Source organism: Ochotona princeps, chromosome 7 (assembly GCF_030435755.1).
Source record: "Ochotona princeps isolate mOchPri1 chromosome 7, mOchPri1.hap1, whole genome shotgun sequence".
Classification (NCBI taxonomy): Eukaryota; Metazoa; Chordata; class Mammalia; order Lagomorpha; family Ochotonidae; genus Ochotona; species Ochotona princeps.
Window position 1 is genome coordinate 38,290,850 of NC_080838.1, and position 24,518 is coordinate 38,315,367.

The window sequence follows — 24,518 nt, forward strand, 5'->3', positions numbered from 1 at the left end:
TCTTTAAAGTAAGTTATCAAGCTGTTCGTTACTAAAGAACTATTGTTACACAGATGATAAAGCACAGTGCATCATGTATATCAAAAATATCTATAAAGACAAATAAAAATCAGTGTCATCTTTAAGCTTCCTTGGGGGATAAAAATGCCCAGGAAAGCAAAATTAATTACTTAGGAACTTAAATAACAAAAGAAATTCTTTCCTGATTATTTATGACAACCAGTTAATATTAAAATACTGTTTTATATTCTTGTGGGAATATGTAAGTAAATAAAAGAATGCAAAAATGAATAGGTCCAAGTCTCATTCCCTTTCCCCTATGCCCAGCTGCTTAAAAATTAGGGTCTCAAGAATGTAAGAGCATATCTTGATTTCTTAAGTATCTTATGTATTAACGTATAGCAGATTTCATGCCAATCTCGACCCTAACGTTCTTTCCCTTTTTCATTTCACTTGGATAATATACTATTTTGCCATTCAGTAACTGAAGTACTGAAAAGTATTTAAATCTTTCTTAGTAATTGCTTCTCCCCTCTGAGTTCCTTTGTCTGACTTATTAGTTCAAGCAAGTATTGTGTTCAGCACCATTGAAAACATCATCTGTGCAAAAGTGGGTACGACTTTTAAAATCAGAGTCATTTCCACACAATACAAAATCAAACTATGTAACCTTTCACAAATGAGGGAAAATGTGAAATGTCAGTGACACACTGGACAGAATGTACAGTGAGACCAGAAGGCCATTTACCTTCCATTAGCCCCACAGTGCTTTTGAAATAGAATTATACCATTATATGCTTTTTTGCCTCTACCATGCAATAATTGTCTTACATGTCAAATCATTAATTAAAATAGGTTTTAGGAGCAGGAAAATGTCTGATATACTATAAGTAGTTTAAATCAGAAAAGAGCTTCTTCCACAATATATAAAGACTAACTCAGAAGTTACTCTCGTTTATAAGCAAAAATAATGGTAGAGATAAAAGATACAATTTTGTGAAAATGTATAAATCAAGTGAAATTAATTTCCAAAATGTATTTTCTATAATTTAAAAACAGTAAACGTGGAACATACTAGTTTCAAATTTGTAAATGCAAGTATTCCTTTTCCGCATTGGCTTCTACTTAATTTTTACTTAATTTCAAGGCATAGATGAACATAAAAGGAAAATAGTGTTTCAAGTTAAAGTGAGCTTAATATTTACTGAAATAATGCCTGAACAATAGTAAAAAATAGATGTCTTTGAAATAATCAAAATAAAAACATAACAGACAAAAGTGTCTTTTTGTGAGATTGCATTTTATTTAGTTGAAATAAAGAATAACAAAACATACATCTCAAATAAATCATTTGGTAGATGAACATGCGTGTAAGGAATAAAAATGAAACAAGATACACAACGTATTTTTAGAATTTATTTATTTTTATTGGAAAGGCAGACATACAGAGAGAAGGAGATACAAAGATCTTATGTCCACTGGTTCTCTCCCCAAATGGCCACACAACAGCTGGAAATTAACTTATCTGAACCCAGGAGACAGGAGCTTTTGGGTCTCCAATGCAGTTACAGGCTCAAGATCTAAAAGATGTAGAAACAACAAAAGTATAACCTTACATCAAAGCAAGAACTAAGGAAGAATGTAGAAAGCCTGCAGGAAGAGGTTAACAACTGAGTGGTCTTAATTGCTGCGTATGCGTGACATTACTGGATTCCTCTGTTTCTTCCCCAACCTGTGCTGAAAATGCTTCATTTTCAGCCCTTTCTTTGAATGCTTTCTTGATTATGGTCACAAGGAATAAGTTCCTGAGAATTTCAATCGCTTTAATGAAGTTTCTTCGGTTTGCAAAACAATTTGACCATGTCTTTCTTCTTAAAAACTTGTTTTTTATTCTCTAATGTTTTGGCTGTTAATTTTAATGCTACATAGAAATATATAAAATAAGCTTGCTTGATGCTTATAATTGTTGCATCTATTATGTTTTCTTAAAAGACTTCAGTTTTGGGAAAAGCTTAAGATCCTCAGAAAAATTAATAGTAACAGGGAGAGATTTCCCCTTATACACCCTAACCCTATACATTCTTATTATACCCCATTATTAACATCTCCCATCAAGTAGTACATTTTAAAAATTATATTTTTTTGTATTAGAAAGTCAGATCTACAGAGAAAAGAAGAGACAAAGAGAAAGATCTTCCATCTGCTGGTTCACTCCCCAAGTGGCTGCAATGGCTGGAGCTGAGCTGATCCAAAGTCAGGAGCCAGGAGTTTCTTCAAGCTCTCCCAAGTGGTTGCAGGGTCCACATGGCTTTGGGCCATCCTCGACTGCGTTCCCAGGCTAAAAGCAGGGAGCTGAATGGGAAGTGGGGCCTCAGGGACATAAACTAGTGCCCACATGGGAACCTGGCGCATCCAAGGCGAGCATTTTACCTGCTAAGCTACCACATCGGGCCTTTAAGGTGGCACAATTTTAAAAACCAAAAAAACTAGATCAATATGTTTTATAGTAAATCAAAATCTGTAATTCAATTTCAGTGTTGTGTGTACTGTGATTTTAGACAGAAGTGTTGTGACATATAATGATCATATAGGATTTTTGCTTCCCTAAACATTTTCTATCATTTGTCTATCTAAGCTTCCATCCCTACTAACTCCTATTATCTCTTTGTACTATGTCCATAGTTTATTATTTCCCAGAGTGTCACACAGATGAAATCATACTTTATGGAGACCACTCAATTAAGAAACTACTATTTCGGCATTGTCATTGTGGCCTAATTTGGTAGAGCCACAGCCCAAAATGCCAGAATACCACCTAGATTTCAATTTGTGTTCTGGTTGCTCATTTTCAATCTAGTCCCCCCATACTGGCCAAGAAAAAGCAGCAGAAGATGGCTTAAGTGCTTGGACACATTCCATCAACATGGACCATGTGGATGAAGCTCTTGGCTCCAGACTTCGGGCTGACCCAATGCTGGCTGTTGAAGCATCTGCACAGTGGATGTGGGTCTCAACGAGCAGATGGAAAAAAATCTTTGTTCCACTCTTCCCACCTCTCTCTCTCTCATTTTAATAACTTCTCAAACTTATCTCATTTTAAAATTACTCACCAAATTTTAGCTCCGATGTTCAGTTGTCACTTTATAAAGTAATTCTTACTAAATGTGAATAGTAAATATGTATACATATATCAAATGAATAAGTATTGTTTATTGCTATTAGACATAATTTTTCATGTTTGCCTTATATTCCTGTTGTCTTCCTGTTAAAGCATCGGGTGTCATTTTCTCTTTGTAGATCTTGTAAGACAGTGTGCCTAGAGAGCAGTCTTAAAAACAAAAACAGAACAAAAACAAAAAAGCAAACAAACAAGCAAACAAACAAAAAACAGATGAGGACCTAGCACAGCAGTGTAGTGGCTGAAGTCCACTTTGAATAAACCAGGATCCCATCCAGTTCTCTGACTGTGGCCTGGAAAGCAGTGGAGGGCAGCCCAGGACCTTGGGACCCTGCACCCGTGTAGGAGACCATGAAGAAGCTCCTGACTCCTGGCTTCAGATCGACTGAGCTCCATTCGTTGTGGACACTTGGGGAGTGAATTATCGAAGGGAAGAACTTCCTCTCTGTCTCTTCTCCTCTCTATATCTGATTTTGCAATAAAAATCAAATAAAACTTTAAAAAATAGATGTGATATGTCCCTATGGAGCAATTGGTAAGACATGCCTGTTGTTTAATGTAAGAAGATAATTTGAATGCAAAGTATTATACTTGCTATCTCTTATAAAAATTTGTTTTCCATATGCTTAAGATTCCTTTCCTGAAACACAACCTACTGTCTATGGAGGCATTAATCTGGGACTATGTTTTGTACTTGTGGGATTTGGGAGCAAAGGCAATCAGCAAAAATGTGCTGTTGTTAATGTTACTTGCAGTGCGGTATCTAATACAGTTCTTTGTCTTTGACCCAGGAGTCTCACATCTTCTGCAAGTATCCCTGAAGCCACGGCAGAATAACTCCTTCATTTCTCAAAGGATAAAGTCTTGATATTTCTTGACTTATAAGTTAGTTGGAAGTATAGATACTGTGAATATACACTTGAATAAACTTAATTTTGAGATCTTAACAATGTGTCCAAAATTATATGGTGAGTATTTAAAGGTTTCTGAAAGAGGCTTCATACATTATATATAATATCATTAAATACTAGAGTGAAAAAATTCCAGTTTACATGAAAACACATGTTTTAATATTTTACCATGTTAAAACATGTACTTAATATTCCTTAGCTTTAATATTTTCTGATATTCCTTAATGTATTCATGTTTCCATAAGAACTCTCAGTGATCAAAGTGCATGCTTTTATTTTCAGATAAAATCATGTAATCCTTTCTCATACTGAAAACAAAGGCATTTCCAGTTTTTAGATGATAAAATATCACTAAGGGACGTAATCTTAAAGATACTTGTCAATAATCCATTTCCATTTTGCTTGTGTCAACACATCTGTTCATTTAGACTTTGTATGTTTCATAAACATAATTCTTTATTTGCTAATAAGTCTGAGTAGTTTACAGCCACATATTTTAAAATGTTTCATGAAGTTGCTATTTAAAATCCAATTGCATGCCTATTCAGCCCAGAACATATTTCAGATAAAAACTGCGATGACACAATTATACTATTTGCTACTCTTTCTGTAACTACTAACATTTCCATGAATTACAGTCTCATAATCTAACCAAGGGTTTCTGCTCTAGCTGTCTGTGGCTGAAATTATCTTTAATGATTTTCTCTGACTTGATACCAAACAGCAGCATATTGACTTTTTTACTCAATCTTGATATATTTAATAAATTTAGATTACTAAGCTTTAAAATTGCTTTGAGGATGTAACAGTCATTTAACTCCTTAGTTATTGGGCTTTAGCCAGTGTGGTTTGGCTACTTAGGATATTAAAAAAAACAGAATATTTAAAAAAATGAGTTGCTTTTTACATAACTGCTATAAGCAAAGAGTTGATTGGTGATATATGAAAATATAAGACAATCAGTTGCCATGTATTAATATAATAGAGTGGAATTTAAATATCTTCATATAAAAAGTCTGCAAAATATAAATCTGTTTACTATGAATAGTTACTGTACATGGTGTATTATGTCATGGTTTTCATGTTAAGGAGTGATACTTTTTAAAAAGGAAATAATTCTCTAAGAAGATAATGAAATTATATCATAAGAGTTTGCATTTACAAAACTATATATGCTTTTTTCAAAACCATGTTTTAATTAAAAACCATTATCCATTGTTTTATTATCCAAATATATGTAGACAAATTTTATTTAAACATAGCATGCCAATCTTAAACACCAATTCAATACACAGTTTGAAAAGGTTATATTTAAATCAATTTAAGCAAAAGCGAAATCTGTATTTGCTATTTAATATTTTTATGTTGAAATATTGTTTTATCCATTGTATATAATTTCTTGGTCTTTAAATTTTTAATGCTCATTTTCATGTCATTAAACTAAAACTCGGTGCCAGAATAGCCAAATTTTTTTTCCTGTTTTTGATGACACAAAAAGAAAAATGGCCTGGAGAACTTCTTTCCTTTCACTTAGTAGTATTTAAAAAAATAAACAGAATTTGTATAGGGTCATAAAGTTCCTGAAATGCATTTTTATCATTGGATGAAACATTGTTTTAGAAAAATCGCTTTAAGGGACTCATACATATGCAGTGGGAATATATCTTAGGCCATGGAGATTGTCAAAGCTGTGAGTTTATATACCGGGAAAGAGCTACCCTTCCCCGTCCTCAATTTTCAGATTAGGAATTTATTATTTATACATCAAAAAATAGGAAATGAATTCTAACGTATTCTGTCTACTGAATTATTTTCCCACTGTATTCTTAATAGCTGTACACACACATGCACACACACACACAGGCATGCTCATATGCTCTGTTATCTGCTTATGTACTATATACCAGGTGGTCTTCATGTATGATTTATTTTCATTTTCAGCACAATGATTACATATAGTGAAATGCATGGTGATGAAGACACATCCTGGCAAGGGTCATCCATCTGGACCCAGACAGCTTGGGTGCAGAATCCATGCATTTTTTTAAAGATTCATTTTATTTTTATTGGAACATCAGGTATACAGATAGGAGAAACAGAGAGGAAAATATTCTTTTGCTGATTCATTCCCCACCTGCGCCAACCTGAGGTCAGGATCCGGGAGCCTCTTCCAGGTCTCCCATGCATGTGTAGGGCCCCAAAGCTTTGGGCTGTCCTCTACTGCTTTCCTAGGCCATATGTAGCAAGCCGGATGGGAAGCAGGGCTGCCAGGATTAGAACCAGAGCCCATGTGGGATCCCAGTGCATGTAAGCTGAAGACTTTAGCCATTAGGCTACGGTACTGAACCCAAATCCATACTTTTAAACATAGTGATCTTTGACAAAAAAGTCTGAGAATTCCACTTGTCAAATTTTAATTAAAATAGACTTCTTCTCACATCTTGTACACATTTGGTATATATTTCATATTTATGGCACAGAAAGTGAAAAACATCTATTTATATCAACGGTGTAACTTGTCATTTATTAAAATGGTTAGGTAAAAGTGACCATTTTTCTTTGAAAACAGCATACACTTAATCAGTAGATGACTTAAATAACATGCCTTCTGAGGTGAGTTTGAATACTGTAGGTCAAACAGATAAATATTAGATTCTAAGCAATAACTTTATAAAGTCAAATATCCATATTAAACTGGGAACTAGCCTTAACATGTCATGTATTTTTACTTCCTCTGTGTTTTGTGTTTGTGTCACTGATACAAATGGTAGAATGAACAAGTGATAGCTTCTTGTCTAGATAAATAAAATTGTCTTTTAATATTTAGCATTGAATAATAATCATTTTTTAAAGTAACATGACCAGTCTTGCAGAAAGCAATGAAGATTATAATTTTATTTCTAAAATATGTGATCTATGTTTGCTGTAATTTGATGTGAGAGGATCGCTTTGGAAACAAACATAAAAAGACAAGGGATAAATGATATCTTTGGTTTGCTGACTTGTTTGCCTAAAAATATACCACAAAACTCAGCACATTTCCACTGCAAATACAAAATTAAATATTAACAGTGTAAACCCTGAACTAATACAAGTGGTAGCTAAGCTTCAAGTTAAAAGCTGTCTTGGATGTATATTTAGATACAGTTTTTTTTTTTTCAAATGTTTTGATGCTGTAAAAATAAAAATAGTACAGTAAAGTCACTTACAGAAACATTATTAAGATAGGAACTTCTAGCTCAACAGCTAACAGTTCACAAACTAATTTTAGTGTTTTATTTAGAGACAAAAAATCATAGAGTTATAGTGTCTAAATGGGCAAAGTAGCAATTGTTGTTGATTCTTTTATTCTCAGCTCTCAAGATATGTCTAATTTAGGTCCTTCAAGAAATAGCACCTAACATCAAGACAATAAAAGATATTGAGTGCTTGTGAGGAAGAATGGAAAAGAACTCTTTGCTAGCATCATCATTGTGGCACTATGTGTAGCAGTTATGGAAAGCAATGTAGCATTGGAGATAACTTCAAAATATAAAAGCAAAATTGCTGTATAGTGCAGAAACCCCAGAGTTAGGTACACATTTGAAAGATGCTAAATAAATAAGTTGAGGAGATCTGTACTGCTACACTTATTTCAGCACTTTAGATAAACCAGAAAGGGAAACAGCCTACGTGTGCATCAACTGTCAAGTGGATCAAGAAAATCTGGTACTATACACAATGGCATATCATTCAGCCATTTGTACCAACATGGATGGAAGGAGAGAGAATTATGGAAAGTTAGAAAAGCTAAACACACACACACACACACACACACACACACACACACACAAAATATTGTGCTTAAATGCATTAGTGCCAATTTGGTGTTTTGCCACCCTTTGTACAGTTTCTATTCCTTTTTACCTGCTTTCCTCAGTTTCTATTCTGCAGTGTAGCTAGAGATCACAATATGTTATATGCCATATAAAGAGCTGAAGGAGAGCATCTTGTACATTCCAAACATGCAGGAAGGTTGAGGAGATGAGGATGCCACTGTCTGGTTTGTTTATCATGCTTCTGTCGATGTATTGCACTGTCCCCATAAAACTGAATATGTACTATGTGGTACGACTTTTTAAAAGATAAAACATATGAAAATAGAGAAATACTTTATTTATATGTGAAATCTACACGCACACACACACACACACACACACACACTCTAAAAGCAAGCTGATCTCCAGTAATTTGAGTATAGAATAGTGGTTAACTGGATCATCACATTTACCAGGGCCTCCACCTGCAAATGCCAGCGTCATATACAGGTGCTGGTTTGTGCCCTGGCTGCCCCACTTCTGATCTCTCTCTCTGTTTGCAATGTGGAAAATCAGCGAAGGATGATCCAAGTGTTTGGGACCCTGGAAGAGGTTCCTGGTTCCTGCCCTGGGTCAGCTCAGTTTAGCTGCTGTGGCCATTTAGGGGGTGATTCAGCAGATTGAAGATCTTTCTCTTTGTCTCTTCTTTCTCTAACTGTGTCTTCCCTATAAAAAAAATAAATCTTAAAAAGAACAAGAATAGCAATTATCAAAGCTTCAGGAGGGCACGGAAATGGAAGAAAAAGAAATCTTGGCCAGTTGGGTACTAAGTTATGGTTAGAAGTGGTAAGGTATGGTAAGGTATGGTTAGTTTTGGGCAGGATTGTACTTCAGAGTAAGATGATTATATGGATCACAATAATGTTTTTTATGTATTTCAATGATATTAGAAGGAATTATTTTAATATTTTACAGCAATAATGATACATTTCAGAGGAGATAGATATGCTTATCCTAATTTCAACATTTTACAATGTATGTACTCATTGGAAAATCACCTATCTTTACACATACAGACAATTTTATGTGTCAAACACTTAAATAGAAATAATGAGGTTTCTACCTTTTTAACTGGTCTATCATACAAGTGCTCACCATTTCTAGGAAACTAAAATGCTGCCATTCTTTTGTCTAGAGCTGCCAAGCTAATTTGTAGAGTAATATGAAAGAGGGATTGTCACCATGGGATAGTGTGCTCATCTACACTTGAGTGCAGGCATTCCATGTGGGCATTTGTGTCCCAGCTGCTCCATTTCTGACAGTTCCCTATTTATAGCCTGGGAAAACAGTGGAGGATGGCTCAGACCCTTGGATTCTTCATTCATGTGGGAGAAGTGCTCTTGGCTCCTGGCTTTGGATTGTCTCAGCTCTGGCTGTTGCAGCCAACTGGGGAGTCAACTGGTCAATGGAAGATTATTCTCTCCCCTCATTTTGTGTCTCCTTCTCTCTGCAACTCTGCTCTCAAATAAAAATAAATCTTGAAAAAGGAAGATGATTTCATTAATTAAATGAATCTTCTAGTGGTTATCAGAATAATTTGGGCATATTTACTTTGAATTAGATATATGTGTTTCCACTCCTTTTTTCTATTTTTTGCTATACATTTTTATGGTTGAAATATTATGAAGTTAAAAGAACAAGTACCTTGTTTTTTTTATTTTTTGTTTCTTCCTAATTGTTTTTAAAATTTCTTTCATTTTGAAAAAAAATGCTTATTTGAAAGGCAGAGTGGCAGAAAGAAATGAGTGACAGAGAAGAAGATCATGCATCCATGCACTCCACAAACACCTTGAAAAATGGGTAGGCGAGGCTGTATCAGATGCCCTGAACCCAGTCAGGTTTCTCTTTTGGTTAGCAGGAATCCATACACTTAGATCCTCATCTACTGTCCACAAGACACATTGGCAAGAATCAGGCACTAGGTATGGAATATGGGCACACCAAACGATGGCTCAACCTGCAATGCTACAATGCATCTTTTCTCCTTTCCCTCTACCTTTCCTAATTCCCTCCATTTATCTCTTCTTCCTTCTTCCTTCCCCATTCCCTTCTTAATTCTTCATTATTTTTGCCTCCTTTTACTTGCCTTTTCTGTCCCACTATCTTATTTCATTTCCTCATCTTCTTGACATTCTCTTTTTAGGCTGTAGAACATTATGCATCTTGTAGACATTCAGCATTTGTAACTGTGTCAAGGCAACTGGTGTTCAAGAGGAGAATGATCAGAATAACTTGCCTTAGAAATTATATTTTTGCACATTGTGCCTCAGGATTAAGAAAATGCATACATTAACCCAGGTCTTTCAATCTAAGTGAGACATCAGCTGCTTCCAAAGCCTGAATTAGCAATAATAATAATAATAATAATAATAATAATAATAATAATAGTGAATGAATAAAAATAAAAATGGACTTGCAAAAATGATCACAACTAAAATGTTGGCACTCTAATGTGGAAGGTAGATATCTCAAACAATGTTTTAATATTATGGCAAAATCTCACCCTAGAACTACCTTTTTTTTCTGGTTGACTTACACAGGTTCTTATATTTTTTGTTTGCTTGTTTGTTTTACTTTTTAAAAAGAGCTATTTATTTTTGTTGGAAAGGCAGATTTGCAGAGAGAAGAAGAGATAAATAAGGTCCTCCATCAGTTGCTAAACTCACCAAATGGTCTCATCTGCCAGAGCTGAGCTAATCTGAAGCAGGGAGCCAGGAGCTTCTTCCAGATCACCCACCTTGGCACAGCATTCAACACCCATGTGGATTATCCTGTTGCGACATGGCAACAGATCCTGATTCTGTTTTTCAGTAACTGGAGTATGATTTTGTGACATTTAATGAGTTCTTATGTGTATGAAGAGGGTTGTGTTTATATAACACAGTCCTGGCAGATTTGTTTCATGATATAACTAAATAAGTTACAATTTCAATTTTATTAAATCTTAGTAGTATTGGGCTAAGGGCTGAGGATTTGTCTGATTATACATATATATGTATATATATATATATATATATATATATATATATATATATATATAAATTTATATTTTTCTAAGGACATTACTAAATTGATGCTAACTCTTCTTACTGTCCCATATCCATCAGCATCCCTAACATGTGTGAGTGAAAGTAACCATTTCAGATCACCTCGGGATCCAGTAAGAAAATCATGTTTTATTATTTAAAAACTCATAATGTATCGTGGCTATGCTGAGTTCAAGCTATTCTATGCATTGTGTGAAACTGATGACACTCTCTATGCTAATACCATTCTTTTGACATAATGTCAATTGTTTAAAAATAGTATAACTTAGGACATTTAAAAACTAACAGTTCCAGAAAAGCTTATAATATTCAGGAAAAAACATAAAATTTGAAGTATGAAAACATTCCTAGTTAGGTCCTAATAGTCCATGTGACACTGACTAGAAAGTTAAGTGAATAAGAAGTATTTTTCTTGCCTCAAAAATATCATAATGTTAAAATAAAATAACACAATGCTTATAGAAAACTGATTCTCAGTATCTCTAATTGTAGTGATAGATAAGCGTTGATAATATTATGTGCTTGATTTTATTTTAGACAAAGTAGGTAGAGTGTGCTAGAGATTACTGTATCTGAAATCTAGTAGATGATCTTGAGTGTGGCCCATAAGTTATACTCACTTATTTGGTGGCTACTCCAGTTGAAGTATCTGAAAACTGAAGATTACAGTTATGCAAATACCACAGAAATTTTTCTATTTTGCACGACACCAAAAAAATGTATTACTATGTCCTAATTCTTTAGTATAATTCTAATTTTATACTAAAATTGTCATTCAATTAATTTTTATCATAAACTACATCTGTCCTATGAAATAGAAATACTAGGCTTCATTGATGAACAGATAAACAATAGCATCCATTTTGGAATGCAATACGATTTCTTTAACTACGACTGTACAGCTGATTTAATTGGTTAAGAAAAACCAGTCAGAAATTAAAACAATTTGCACCTTAATGGCTCTGCCTTGTTTATCACACCACGGCATAGGCATGTTTCTGTTTTGTGATGATTATTAACACAATGAACATCTGTCACAAACCAAGAGATTGTGGTCAAAGGAGTCAGTTTCTATAAACATTAAAGGGAATCTAGATTCAGAAGGAAATGATGACACTGCAAGCAACACTGTTTTCAATTCCAAGTAGGTAAGGTGAAATGTGAGCTAGAAACTGTGTTAAAGAACTTAAGAGTTATATAATCAACTTGTAAACACATAAACTGAGCCTCTTACGGCTGAAAGAGAAAATATTTAGCTTTAAATAGTTCCTCAACTGTCTTAGGGAAGAAAAAAGAATAATTTTATAGGATTTTAAATGATAGGATCAGAAGAGTAAGACAAAGATCAGTAGATATGAAACATTAATTACAAAGAAAGACCTAATAAATCTGTCAAAATGAAATAAATTCTCTGAACAAATAATATTAAGGTGTAAGTTAAAAGCTGCAGTGGGGATATGTCATTGTCATAGAGAGTTAAACAATAAGTCAATTAAATATTTCATTTCAGACTCAATGTTGTAATTCATTTAGTTTTCATTAACCAAATAGATTTTTTTGTTTTTGTTTTTTGCTTTTTAGGTGAGGATTATTAATCTCTTTTTTATCAATGTATTGCAATTAGCATTTTTTCCTATTAGAAAATGCATTCTATAGTGATATTTTGTCACTACTTTTTTTGTGTAATTCAGTCAGTGCATGTAGCTTGCTTTACTGCAGGCGCAGGAAAACAATGACAGGAAACTATGTCAGGAGAAAGGACCATTCACCTTCCATTCCAAATCACCTAGTGGCTTTTCAGAAAACAGATTTACTGATGTGAGTGCCCCATTTTATCTAAGTAAACTGCATATTTTATAGCAGCAATGTAGAGATATCTAAGGACAATGTTAAAACCAAGAGTGGAAGCTCCTAAGTATAAATAATTTTAGCCTTATGGACCAATATTTTTAAACTAAGGTCTTAATTTGTTACAAAACTGACAAAACAATCAAAAATGTTATGTAAATGTTGCTATGCTGTTACCAAAAAATTTACCTGGTGCCAAATAAAAGGAAAAATATAGTGTAAGAAAAAATGGTCTATTTCTGAAATTATATTTATTGGTAATATTAAAAATGATTTTTTTTACCCAGCCCGCTAATATGTTTGATTGATGAGTTTAAGCCATTTACATTCAGGGTTAATTTAAATGGGTAATAACTTGTTCCTGTCATTTACCAAAGGGTTACTCATTGATTTAGTCTTCTATTACTATTTTACTGTGATGTTCTTCACATTTGCCTTTAGTTTCAGTGGGTGTTTCCCTTTTCTCTGTGAAGAGAACATCTTTAAGTATCATTTGTACTTGTCTCACCAACAAAGATCAGCAGAAACTACATTTCATGGATTCTGATATTTTTGTTTTTAGTTTGATTTCTTCAAAGCCCCTTTTTCTCATTAAATTCTTTACTGACTTATAGATCATACAGTAACATCATTCTCTTCAAGAAGGTTCTCAAATGTTTTTCATCTCTTCAGTGACACATCAATTATTCAGTAGCATGTTATTTAATTTTATCGCATTGTGAATATTTTTCTTTCTTTTGTTGATTTTGTTTTGTGGCTTTTCATTTAAGCAGATGTATAGTAACTGTTTAATGGAGACTATTATTTCTAGTGGCATGTTGTTAGCTTCATGGCATTCTAAATTTTTGTTTTTCTTCTTGTTGTTTATCTTTTTCATGGCTTTTCATTTAAGGGGATGTGTGTTAACTGTGTAATGGAGACTATCCTATACAGTGGCAGGTCATTTAACTTCATTGTGTTGCAAATTTCTGTTTTTCTTCCTGTTTTTGTTTTTATTTTGTGTTTTTTTCTTGGGGGGGCGATGTATAGCGACTGTGTCACAGAGACTGTCCTGTCCAGATGGCAGGATACAGTGCAGTGTGTATCTGTACTTCTGGATTGAGGAAGAACTCCCAGTGGAACAGTTGGATGTGTCATGACAATGGAATGCTGGACTCTCTGCCATTGTCCATGCTCACAGTGATGGACTTATGACTATTTATGAGGAGCTATACTGTTGTAATGACATGGGGGAGGTCTGTAGGGAAACGGTTTTGGAGGAAGTGATAGGGGAACTCCCAGGGCTTATAGAACGGTGTCATAAAATAAGAATAATAATTTACAAAATGAAAACAAAACACAAAATAAATAAAATGAATTTAAACTCTAATACAATGTCCAGGTAACATATAAATCTGAAATTTACAAGTAACATGAAAGTTTCAAATATAAAAAGTAATCTGTATTAAAACATCTGCAGTGTGCCAGAAAAAATAGACCTAATTTTCTTCTCTCTGCTTATAGTTCAGTGAAAATCATAGACAGTAATACAGTATAACCTCCCACACCATACCTGAAGTATTCTAATCGTTATATGCCAACAAAGTATATGCAAGAGAATCCTACATCTTTATTTGAATTGCTATTTTGTGAAATAAAAGAAACACATTGGCCTAGGGCATTGTCCCATTCTAAAATGGTAACTATTACTTAAACTAATTATAAAAGTATTTATATAACTTATAAAATGAAAGTTTTTTTATAATTAGTATTTGTATTAATTATAAAAGTAGTTCATGCCCAGGCAGACTACAGAAGGGCAGGATTAAATATAAGTACATTTAACAATAACATCAAAATTATATTAAGAGCCCAGCGCGATGTCTTAGTAGCTAAATCCTTGCTTTGCACCTGCCAAGATCCCCTGTGAGCAACAGTTCCTATCTCAGCTGCTCCACTTTCCATCCAGCTCCATGTTTATTACCAGGAAAAGATGTGGAGGATGTCCCAAAGCCTTGGGACTCTGTACCTGCATGAGAGAGTAGGAGGAAACCCCTGGCTCCTGGCTTCTGTCAGCTCAGTTGCCATTGGAGTCACTTGGAGAGTAAACCAGTGGACAGAGATCTTTCTCTCTGTATCTTCTTTTATCTGTAAATCTGCCTTTGCAATAAAAATAAATCCTTTTTTTAAAGTATATTAAAGTTAAAATAATGGAAAGCTAGCTTTGTTCTTAGCAATCAAATGAGGGATTTTGTTATATCTGAAAACAAATGAAAATAAACAAGAGTTATTTCTTTTTGTTTGTTAATCTAAAAGCAAAGATAAGTACTGTGATAGACTGGATTATTCTGTTTCTGGTTATAGCAGCAGCACACACCGAATGCCTGTTCAAATCCTGATTTGCAATGCTTTAGAATTTGACTTCTTGCAACCCCCTCCCTTCCATCCCCCTCCCCCCGCCTCCCCCCCCCCTCCTGTCCCAGGGAGGGAGCAGATAGCCTGAGTAGCTTTCTCCTACCACTTATGTGAGAGAGCCACAGGGTTTTAGCTTTGGCTGGGCACAACTCTGGTTGTTTACAAGTTCAGAAAGTGAACCTTCAAAAAAATATCATTTTCTGAATTTTCAACATACATCATAAGTAAACAAATAATTGAAATGATGTTTATGAGTACACCAGGCATGTGAAGACTGGGAAGTGGGAGCAACAGGAAAGTCAGCCTCTTTTAGTCTATGTAAGTGTCCATTAAACACAACAAATATGTAAATAAGAATATATTACCTAGGAAGGTTACTGAATGTTATATATTTTAAAACTAAGTTTAGATTTTTTAAAAAAGATTTATTGGAAAGTTTGATTTAAAGAGAGAAGGAAAGACAGAGAAAAAGATTTTCCATCTATTTATTCACTCCCCAAGTGGCCACATTGGCTATAACTGAGCTGATCCGAAGCCAGGAGCCAGGAGCTTCTTTCTGGGTCTCCCGCGTGGGTGGATGTTGTGTCCCAAGGCTTTGGGCCATCTTTGACAGAAGCAGAGAGCTGGATGAGAAGCGAGCAGAGGGGACATGAACTGTTGCCCCTATGGGATCATTGGCACATACAAGGCCAGGATTTTAGACACTAGGCTACCGTGCTGGGCCCTAGGCAAAGTTTAGTTTTAAGATGTCTGAGGCACATTCAAGCAGAAATATTGAAGTACTAACTGAGGCAACTATAGTCAGTCTTAGTAGTCCTGAAAAAAACTTTGAGTTGATGTTGTACATTTCTGATCGTCAATGCACATACCTACATTAATGTGCCATTGAAAAGGGAAAAATATGGAACAAGCACCAAAGACAAGAATCAGGCCAGAACAAGCGATAATAATGAAGAAATTGTAGTATAGATCATTTTCTGTAAAACTATCTGGAGATGAATATTAGTGAACATCAATCTTAATGTACACTTCTGTGATAGCTTATTCACTGGAAATTATTTACAGAGAGAAAAAGACTTGTGGACTAGTTAGAGAACTAGTTTGACTATGAGAATTACACAAACACTCTGCTGGTAAAATTATAAAGCTGAAGACAGCTGTTAAGGAGAGGGAAAAGATAAAATGAGGACAATTTTCAAATTTAAAAGTAAAAAGAAAATCATTTGCTTTGGTGTTTCGTAAAACTATTGAGAGTTTTTTGATAGATGGATGATGTATCCTAGCAATTCAAGTCTGCTTTGCAACTACTTGGCTGTGAGTCCCAGCAGTGTCAAGTGAAGGACAATTATGGGGGCTGCGTGAATGAATCATCAGCGCTGCTCAGAAAGGCACAGATGTGAAGAAGTTCTAAATAAAAAGCTTCCTCCTACCTGCAGAGATTGTGAATCTGTAGGCAAGAACAAAAATCAAAGTTCAGCTGCAGGATGAGGATGGAAAGATTCAGCAGACTCAGACAAAAGTAATTGGATTAAATATTTCTGGTGTTAATTATAACTACTCGTACATTCTGCAGCAAAATCCTTGTTCCTTATTTTAGGTTTTCCCAAGAGTGTGAAGGAAAATGCTCCATGTTGATGAAGCTAATTACCTGGTAAAATTATTTTTTTAAATGCATTGCAAATGGTACTTCATTTATATGAATCGATAATGTAATTTTACTGTTAAAAAGCCAATGCAAACTCAGACTTCATTAATTGAACCAGAACATCAAATCACAGGAACTAGCAGTTTGAGTGGACTTGCATTTATTAAATATTAGTTTAAAATACATGCATCTCTGGAGTTTATATTTAGGGTAATAAAAAAGGCTAGCTCATATGAAGAAAAACCTTAGAAATCACATAATAACAAAAATAGCTTCTCCTTGCAAATGTGTCTGAAAACATTTTGTTTGCTTTTCTTGACTACTCTTTCCCCACTTCTGCAAATGTTCTTTTCTTATCATTCAGATGTCACTTCCTATAGATGGATGCTTTGATCATTCACTGCATCTAATGCTTGTAATGGCAAGGGCAACATCTTCTTATAACATTATTTATTTATCTTCACAGGGATGCACATTTTTATTTATATATGTGCATATTACTCATGCAAACAACATGTTTTATGGGAGTTGAAGTGTTCTATCCCTAGACTGATCCCATATTTCCACCCAACCAGTGTAGCTGGCATACAGTAAATCATTGATTCATGTGAATGGAAACTGTTTTATTAGATTGAGAATATTTGGACCAGGGATCTTTAAAGAGCAATGCACCAGCTTTGTTGAAATGGTCTGTGTTGTTTCAGAATACAGAATGAGAAATAATAGCTTGAATTGGAAAGAGGGCATATTTCATTTCAATGCAAGAAACAGCTTCTCTGCAACAGGAAGAGCTACCTTGTGCAGAAAGGAGTGTGCATAAAACTCCAGTAGAAACAACATTCTCATAGTTTTATTAAACTGTAATGGTGTGAGAGTGTTCATATAATCTCCAGTAGTCCTCCAAACTTTTATACCTTATTGTGCAATAGTGTATACTTTGTACTACATTTATTTCAAGTATAAATTACTGTGCTCGCTTCAGCAGCACATATACTAAAATTGGAACGATACAGAGAAGATTAGCATGGCCCCTGTGAAAGGATGACACACAAATTCGTGAAGCGTTCCATATTTTTAAAAAATAATAAATCATTAAAATACTACCAAGTAATATAACATATGTGCCCTGATGATTCCCACTAACTCTGCATATTTGTTTTTCAGAGAAGTTATTCCAAAATATGTGGGAGACTGCACTCTAGGACTGTACTCAGTAGCTGCCTTAATCCATTGAACCCCATCGATCAAGATATAGATAAGCTAGAATAAGATTATAAATTAGAGCCCAGTGGCGTGGGCTGGCGGCTAAAGTCCTCGCCTTGAACGCCCCCGGATCCCATGTGGGTGCTGTTTCTGATCCTGGCAGCTCCACTTCCCATCCAGCTCCCTGCTTGTGGCCTGGGAAAGCAGGAGAGAACGGCCCAATGCATTGGGACCCTGCACCCATGTGGGAGACCCGGAGGAGGTTCCAGGTTCCTGGCTTCAGATCGGCACAGCACCTGCCTTTGCGCTCACTTGGGGAGTGAATCATCGGACAGAGGATCTTCCTCTCTGTCTCTCCTCTGTGTATATCTGACTTTGTAATACAAATAAATAAATCTTAAAAAAAGATGAATTAGAATAAGTTTGTAGTTAAGAATTAGAATAAAGAGTTAGATTATGAATTAGAATAAGTTTATGGTTTAAGAATTAGAATAGAGAGTTGTTAAGACATAGAGTGTGAGTTAAGCTAGATAATTTTATGAGCTTTGTGCTTTTGAGATGGTTATGCCCTGAGACATAGGTGCTTGGTCCCCATGACAACAGGTTCTCAGAATTGTTAAGATCAGTCTGTGTTGGCCTAGTTAACATGCCAAGTTCCTGTGTGCCAACCACAAGTATCCTGTTTGAGTTGCCTTGTCAAAATGATATCCTGTTGAATATCTGTCAGATGCCCTCCCCCATTGAGCATAAGAGCTAGTGTATGAAAGCAATAAACTGCCACTTGATCAGAATCCTCTCTTGTGGTCGTTTCTCTCTTGCCTCCTGTCCCCATTCCTTTGTCCTATAGGTTTGATCCCTGAGTTGAGGTCCTGCGGGCCGGGACAACTGGTGCCCAATGTGAGGCTCGAGCCTTCGAACACAGGAACATCACTGACCATCAGAAGGACAGTGCTGTCTACGGTGAGCGGCTCCTAACTCCATCAGAGGGGACCGCAGTGAGCACAGACTCCTACAGACATTACCGCGTCGTTGGTGCCTCCCCGTGCATGGTCAAACCCGGAGCAGTGAGGAATGGGACAGGCACATAGTAAGGAAGATGCTTTCCTCCAAGGGATTAAAGAATCCCTCAAGACGAGAGGGACTAGGGTTAAGAAAAAACAGTTATGTGCCTTTTTCAGTTTCATTATAGATTTATGTCCATGGTTTAGTAAAGAGGGGACTATAGATGAAAAACAATGGAGAAGAGTTGGTAAAACCTTAGAAGTCTTTTATAAAGCTTGGGGGCCTCAAAGAGTTCCTGTCACTGCTTTCAGTTATTGGAATTTAATTCATGATGCTTTAACAGTTCATAAAGATTGGCCAGATTTGAATGACTTGGTTAAAGGAGAGAAGATTGTTGTCAATCTTTCACGCTCTAATTCCCGCCCCTCCTCAGAACAAGGCTCCCGAGCCCCCACTCCTATTATGAGTAGACCCCCAACCCGTCAGAGTGAGGCTTCCGAGGTGAAGATTGAAATTCCCCCCGATCCTCCTCGTGATCAATCACAGCCTTCTGCACCTCCTGCACCCGCTCAAATTTACCCTGTGATCCCTCGAGGTGATAATTCACGTGGAGATTCTCTTAATCCCACCAATGCCGCGACCCTCGAGAAAGAGGCCGCCCATTATAATCAGGAAGATTGGCCCATTTTGCGCAATGGGGGCCCCTTGCCCATTTATAGACCCCCACCTGTAAATTTTTCCATTTTATCGGATCCTCCTCCGTATCAGCCACAAGCCGGAGATGTCATTTTCCAAGGAGAAGTCTCAACAAAATGTGCCCAAACTATTAATAATCTCGATCAATTAAAGGCATTGATAACCACCAAAGAACAACAAATAGAATTAATTACCAAATTACTTGCGGTTGGCACACAGGAACTTGGCATGTTAACTAGGCCAACACAGACTGATCTTAACAATTCTGAGAACCCGTTGTCATGGGGACCAAGCACCTATGTCTCAGGGCATAACCATCTCAAAAGCACAAAGCTCATAAAATTATCTAGCTTAACTCACACTCTATGTCTTAACAACTCTCTATTCTAATTCTTAAACCATAAACTTATTCTAATTCATAATCTAACTCTCTATTCTAATTCTTAACTACAAACTTATTCTAATTCATAATCTTATTCTAGCTTATCTATTTCTTGATCGATGGGGTTCAATGGATTAAGGCAGCTACTGGGTGCAGTCCTAGAGTGAAGTCTCCCACAAAAATATACTGGGAACAAATTTATTAATTTCATGTAACAGAAATATAAATTTTGAAACCAAATGTTTAAATTGGAACAGATTGTATTATTAACAGAAATTATGAGTCAGGCATTGTAGTTTACCCTGATATATGATAAATTTCTGTATATAAAATTGTTTTAAGAGGAAGAGCAGGAGGAAGGGGAGAGAGAGAGAGAGAGTGAGAGAGAGAGAGAGAGAGATCGTCCTGCTACAGTTTACTCAATAAAGGTCTGTAGTATCTGGATCATGAGGCTGGAACGTCAATTGTGGGTCCCACGCTGTTGGCAATAACCTTGCCAGTTGGCCATTTGCCCTTGACTCACAGGGTCTGCACTAGCAGGAAGGTGGAATTAGGAGTCCAAGGTAGGTATCAAATCCAGACACTTCAAGATTATGTGAGGGGTTTCCCAGCTGATGTCTGAAGTGCTAGACCAAGCATCTGTGCCTACGCAAAGCTTTTTTTTTTTTAACCTTAAAATCAAAGCGATAGATAGCTGTGTCATTTTGAACTTTTTCCAGTTTAATATCCAGTATTATTGTTTGTTGTCATGATTTCATGAATAGAATCAGTAGTTACTACATGTAAAGTTACAAGATATTTTTGGACTTTCAAGAATTCTCATTTGGGTTTCAAAGAGTCCTTTTGCTAGTCAATATAGTTTCTATTATAAATACCAAAAGTTGCCATAACAATTTTGCATTAAAAATAAGATTAATTGCATTGTCTAGCTAAAATTCCTTATTCACAGGTGGCTTAAATCACCTAATTTAAGGAATGAATCTGTGGTCTCCCTATCACCTAACCTGATATATCTCTTGCTAATTTCAACCTAATTCAGGCTCTCTGCATTCCCATGATTAAAAAGTTTAAAAACAATAACAATAATTTTAATAATAATATTTTAAAGTAAAAAATGAAAGTGCATTGTATTGCTCAAGGAAGGATAGATGGCAGCTGGACAGTAAATTACATGTGATTCACTACAGGACCTTGTCTTCTCACATTTGAGGAATGCAGGAATTATTTTGAGGTTACTATCCTTAATTCAAAAGTATAATTTTAAAATGCTGTTGTCTACCCTGCTTATTTTACTTCTTACTTTCAAGTTAGTTCAGGATTGTAATATTCCCTGTTACATTATTCTTTCCTTATGCATTTCCTTCTTTGGCTCATTTTCATTGTTCATGGTGGTCCATCATATTTTTTTGATGTGTACAGATCATAACTACACAGTCAAATAAAACTAGAGGAGGACTTTTTATTGTGCTTCTAACATCTTTAGTAAATCCAAAATTGCATCGGTTTTTAAGGATTGGAGCTGAATTTTAGGCTCATTATCTTAGACTAATTCTAAATGTGTCATACATTTATTTTTTAGAACTGTGGCTTTTCTATAAACATTTATTTTTATTGAAAGGCTGATTTACAAAGAGAGACACAAAGAAAGATCTTCTTTCTGCTGATACACTCCTGAAGTGGCTATAAAGACCACAACAGAGTTGATCCAAAGCCAGGAGCTTTTTCCAGGTCTCCCACATGGATACAGGGTCCAAAGACTGTAGGCCATCTCCTATCGCTTTTGCAGTCCACAAGCATGGAGTTGGATGGGAAGTGGAGCAGCCAGGGCCCAAAGAGGAGTCCATATGGGATCCTGGTATGTACAAGGCAAGGGTTTAGCCACTAGATTCTCAAGCGGGGCCCAATTCTCATACATCTTAATATTATTTGGAGCTCTGCAAACAATTCTCTTTATTAATAACTTACATGAGAGTTTCTGTATGTAAAATATTTGGTATTTTTCTCGCTCATGATGCTAGGATCTAGCCTTTATTTCTATCTGATACTAATTAAAAAATCAGTTTATTGATTATGAAAATATACAATAAACTGACCAAAATTTAACTTTAATGTCATTACACTTAAGCATACAGGTTATTATAAAAGTTAGGATATCATGTTAAGCATTCTACTTCAAAGAAAAAAAATGTGCTATCACCTGACATGATCAGCAGTAGTGATTAAGGATTCACCTTTTCCATTATTTTTAAGAGATGTATTTTGTGTCTAATCAGACAGTTGAGGCTCTTGAGTCAAGCTGTAGGAATCCAGGGATTGTATAAAGACCCAGTTTGAAGAAAAGCTGCCTTATTTGTAACCTGAGACTGTTAGTAGGTTATGTACCTAGTGGAATTTTCAAGAATAAATGATGTGGAGCCCAGCCCAGTAGGTTAGTGACTAAAGTCCTCTCTTGCATGTTCCTGGATCCCATATGGGCACCGGTTTGTGTCCCATCTGGTCTGCTTCCCATCCAGCTTTCTTCTTGTGGCCTGGGAAAGCAGTAGCTAACCCAAAATCTTGGGATCCTGTACTCTTAGGGGAGACCTGAGGGACGCTCCTGGCTCCTGGCTTGAGATCAGTTCATCTCAGGCTTTTGCAGCCAACTGGGGAGTGCCAGTGGACAGAAGATTCTTCTCTCTAAGTCTCCTTCTCTCTGTAATTCTGACTTTCCAATAAAAAGTAAAATAAAATAAATCTTAAAAAAGAGCAAATGATGTAATAAGTTTCATAACTGAACACTTAGCAGTGCTAGATTTGGGAGTTCTTATTGGAAATCAACAACTGACTGAATTCTTACTCTTATCTCAAGAAAGATGCATGGAAATCTTAAAGAATTAAAAGATGGTATTAAATATTTCTTGTGTACTTTCTTTTTGAAATAAGTTGGAGTTTCAGCATTAAAGATTTTTTTCCTCTACAAAAATATTTTCAAGCAGGCTTTTAGTTGTAATTTGTGTTCATGGTCAAAAGTTTTCACTTCCCAGCTCTGGAAGGTCCTTTCTGCTCACAAGAATCAAGTTTAATTTTGAATGTCATTCTTAACTGAGATTTCTTTCATTTGATTGAAAATGGACAACAACCAAAATAGTCAACGAACTGGCCAGAAATTTCTTCTGGGACAAGAAAACTCCCTTTTCAGAGAGCAGGTAAGTTGAGCAAGGATTTAAAAAAAGAGATTTGTAAATTGATTGCTCTACTTTATCTATGAGATATCCCATTAAGAACTTTTAATTGCAAATAATAAAAAATGCACATCAATTTCTCTTTGAATGGCATATCAAAAGTGAAAAATCCAAAATATGATTTCTCAATTATTAAAAAAATGTGAAATTGCAGTATTAAATATGCTTTGGTGGAGCAAGGATGTAACAAATATTCACAATACTTGAAAAACTGATTAATATTATGATTGGGCTGATTAGAAAAATACGTAATTTTCAGTAATTTTGCATCAGTATATACAATTGCCCAAGACCATTTTCCAAAAAATTCAATTTCTACAGAAAAATATCATAGATGGTTGAAAACAAGAATGAATGAATGAATGAATGAATGAAAGAAAGCATACCTGAGTACCATAAAAGCTGCTTGATAAAATTGATTTCACAGTGACCATTTAAAGTTGAAAACAATGTGATCTGATCTTTCTATGATTCATACTGAAGGAAGCAGAATAGCTGGAAAAGATTTTAAATTCAAATCAATTCATGAAAACCGTATTTCAGACTTTTTGGAGTACTTAATGCCACTAATGTAACACTGTGAGCTCTTTTTTCTTCCTTTTTTCAGAATAAAAAGAATCAGCAATGCTGTTAAAGCAGAAAGGAAAAGTTTTCTTCATTCAGCCTATGCTGGCCAAGCAGAGAGACAGGAGGTCCTGAAAGGAGCTCTCACCAGAATTCTGAGTAGGTTCTGTAAGGGAGAAAGCGGGACATTCTCTGGGAGAAGGGCAGATCATTGCTTGCATTTGTCACTGGCTCTGTGCCCTGCTCTGTGGTTCTGACAGGGAATGTTTTCAGGGAAAGAAATCTGTGAATCTCAATTTCAAAGAGTAGCTAAAAAGAATGAAAAGAACTGGGAAGTGATTGTACCTTTTTCATATTTAGCCCTTTGTTTGAACTCAATACTAAAACAAATAAATGAAATCACTAGAAAAATAACTTTTCTTCCTGTCAAACCAGATATACATGATTTTCTTCTGTGGAAATTTCATGATCAGTTTGGGAAATGGGAACTATCCAATTTGAATGTCTTTATCAAATGCAAGGAACCTAAAGAAAACACCTTTCTAATATTTATTTAGCTATAATTTATAG

General features: G+C 35.4%; 1 protein-coding gene and 1 non-coding gene across 2 annotated transcripts in view; both read left to right on the forward strand.

The window, feature by feature from the left end:
• The window catches only part of LOC131480873 (uncharacterized), a 33,912-nt gene extending 9,894 nt beyond the window's left edge, over nt 1–24,018 (forward strand). The window contains 5 exon segments of the mRNA XM_058667347.1: nt 2,858–3,003; nt 16,833–16,886; nt 19,006–19,170; nt 19,262–19,988; nt 23,992–24,018. Coding sequence (XP_058523330.1) covers nt 2,858–3,003; nt 16,833–16,886; nt 19,006–19,170; nt 19,262–19,988; nt 23,992–24,018 — 1,119 coding nt within the window.
• On the forward strand, nt 17,850–17,956 carry LOC118759028 (U6 spliceosomal RNA). Its single transcript, XR_004995936.1, has one exon. It is a non-coding gene; the product is annotated as a U6 spliceosomal RNA (small nuclear RNA).
• Nucleotides 24,019–24,518: the final 500 nt, after the last annotated feature.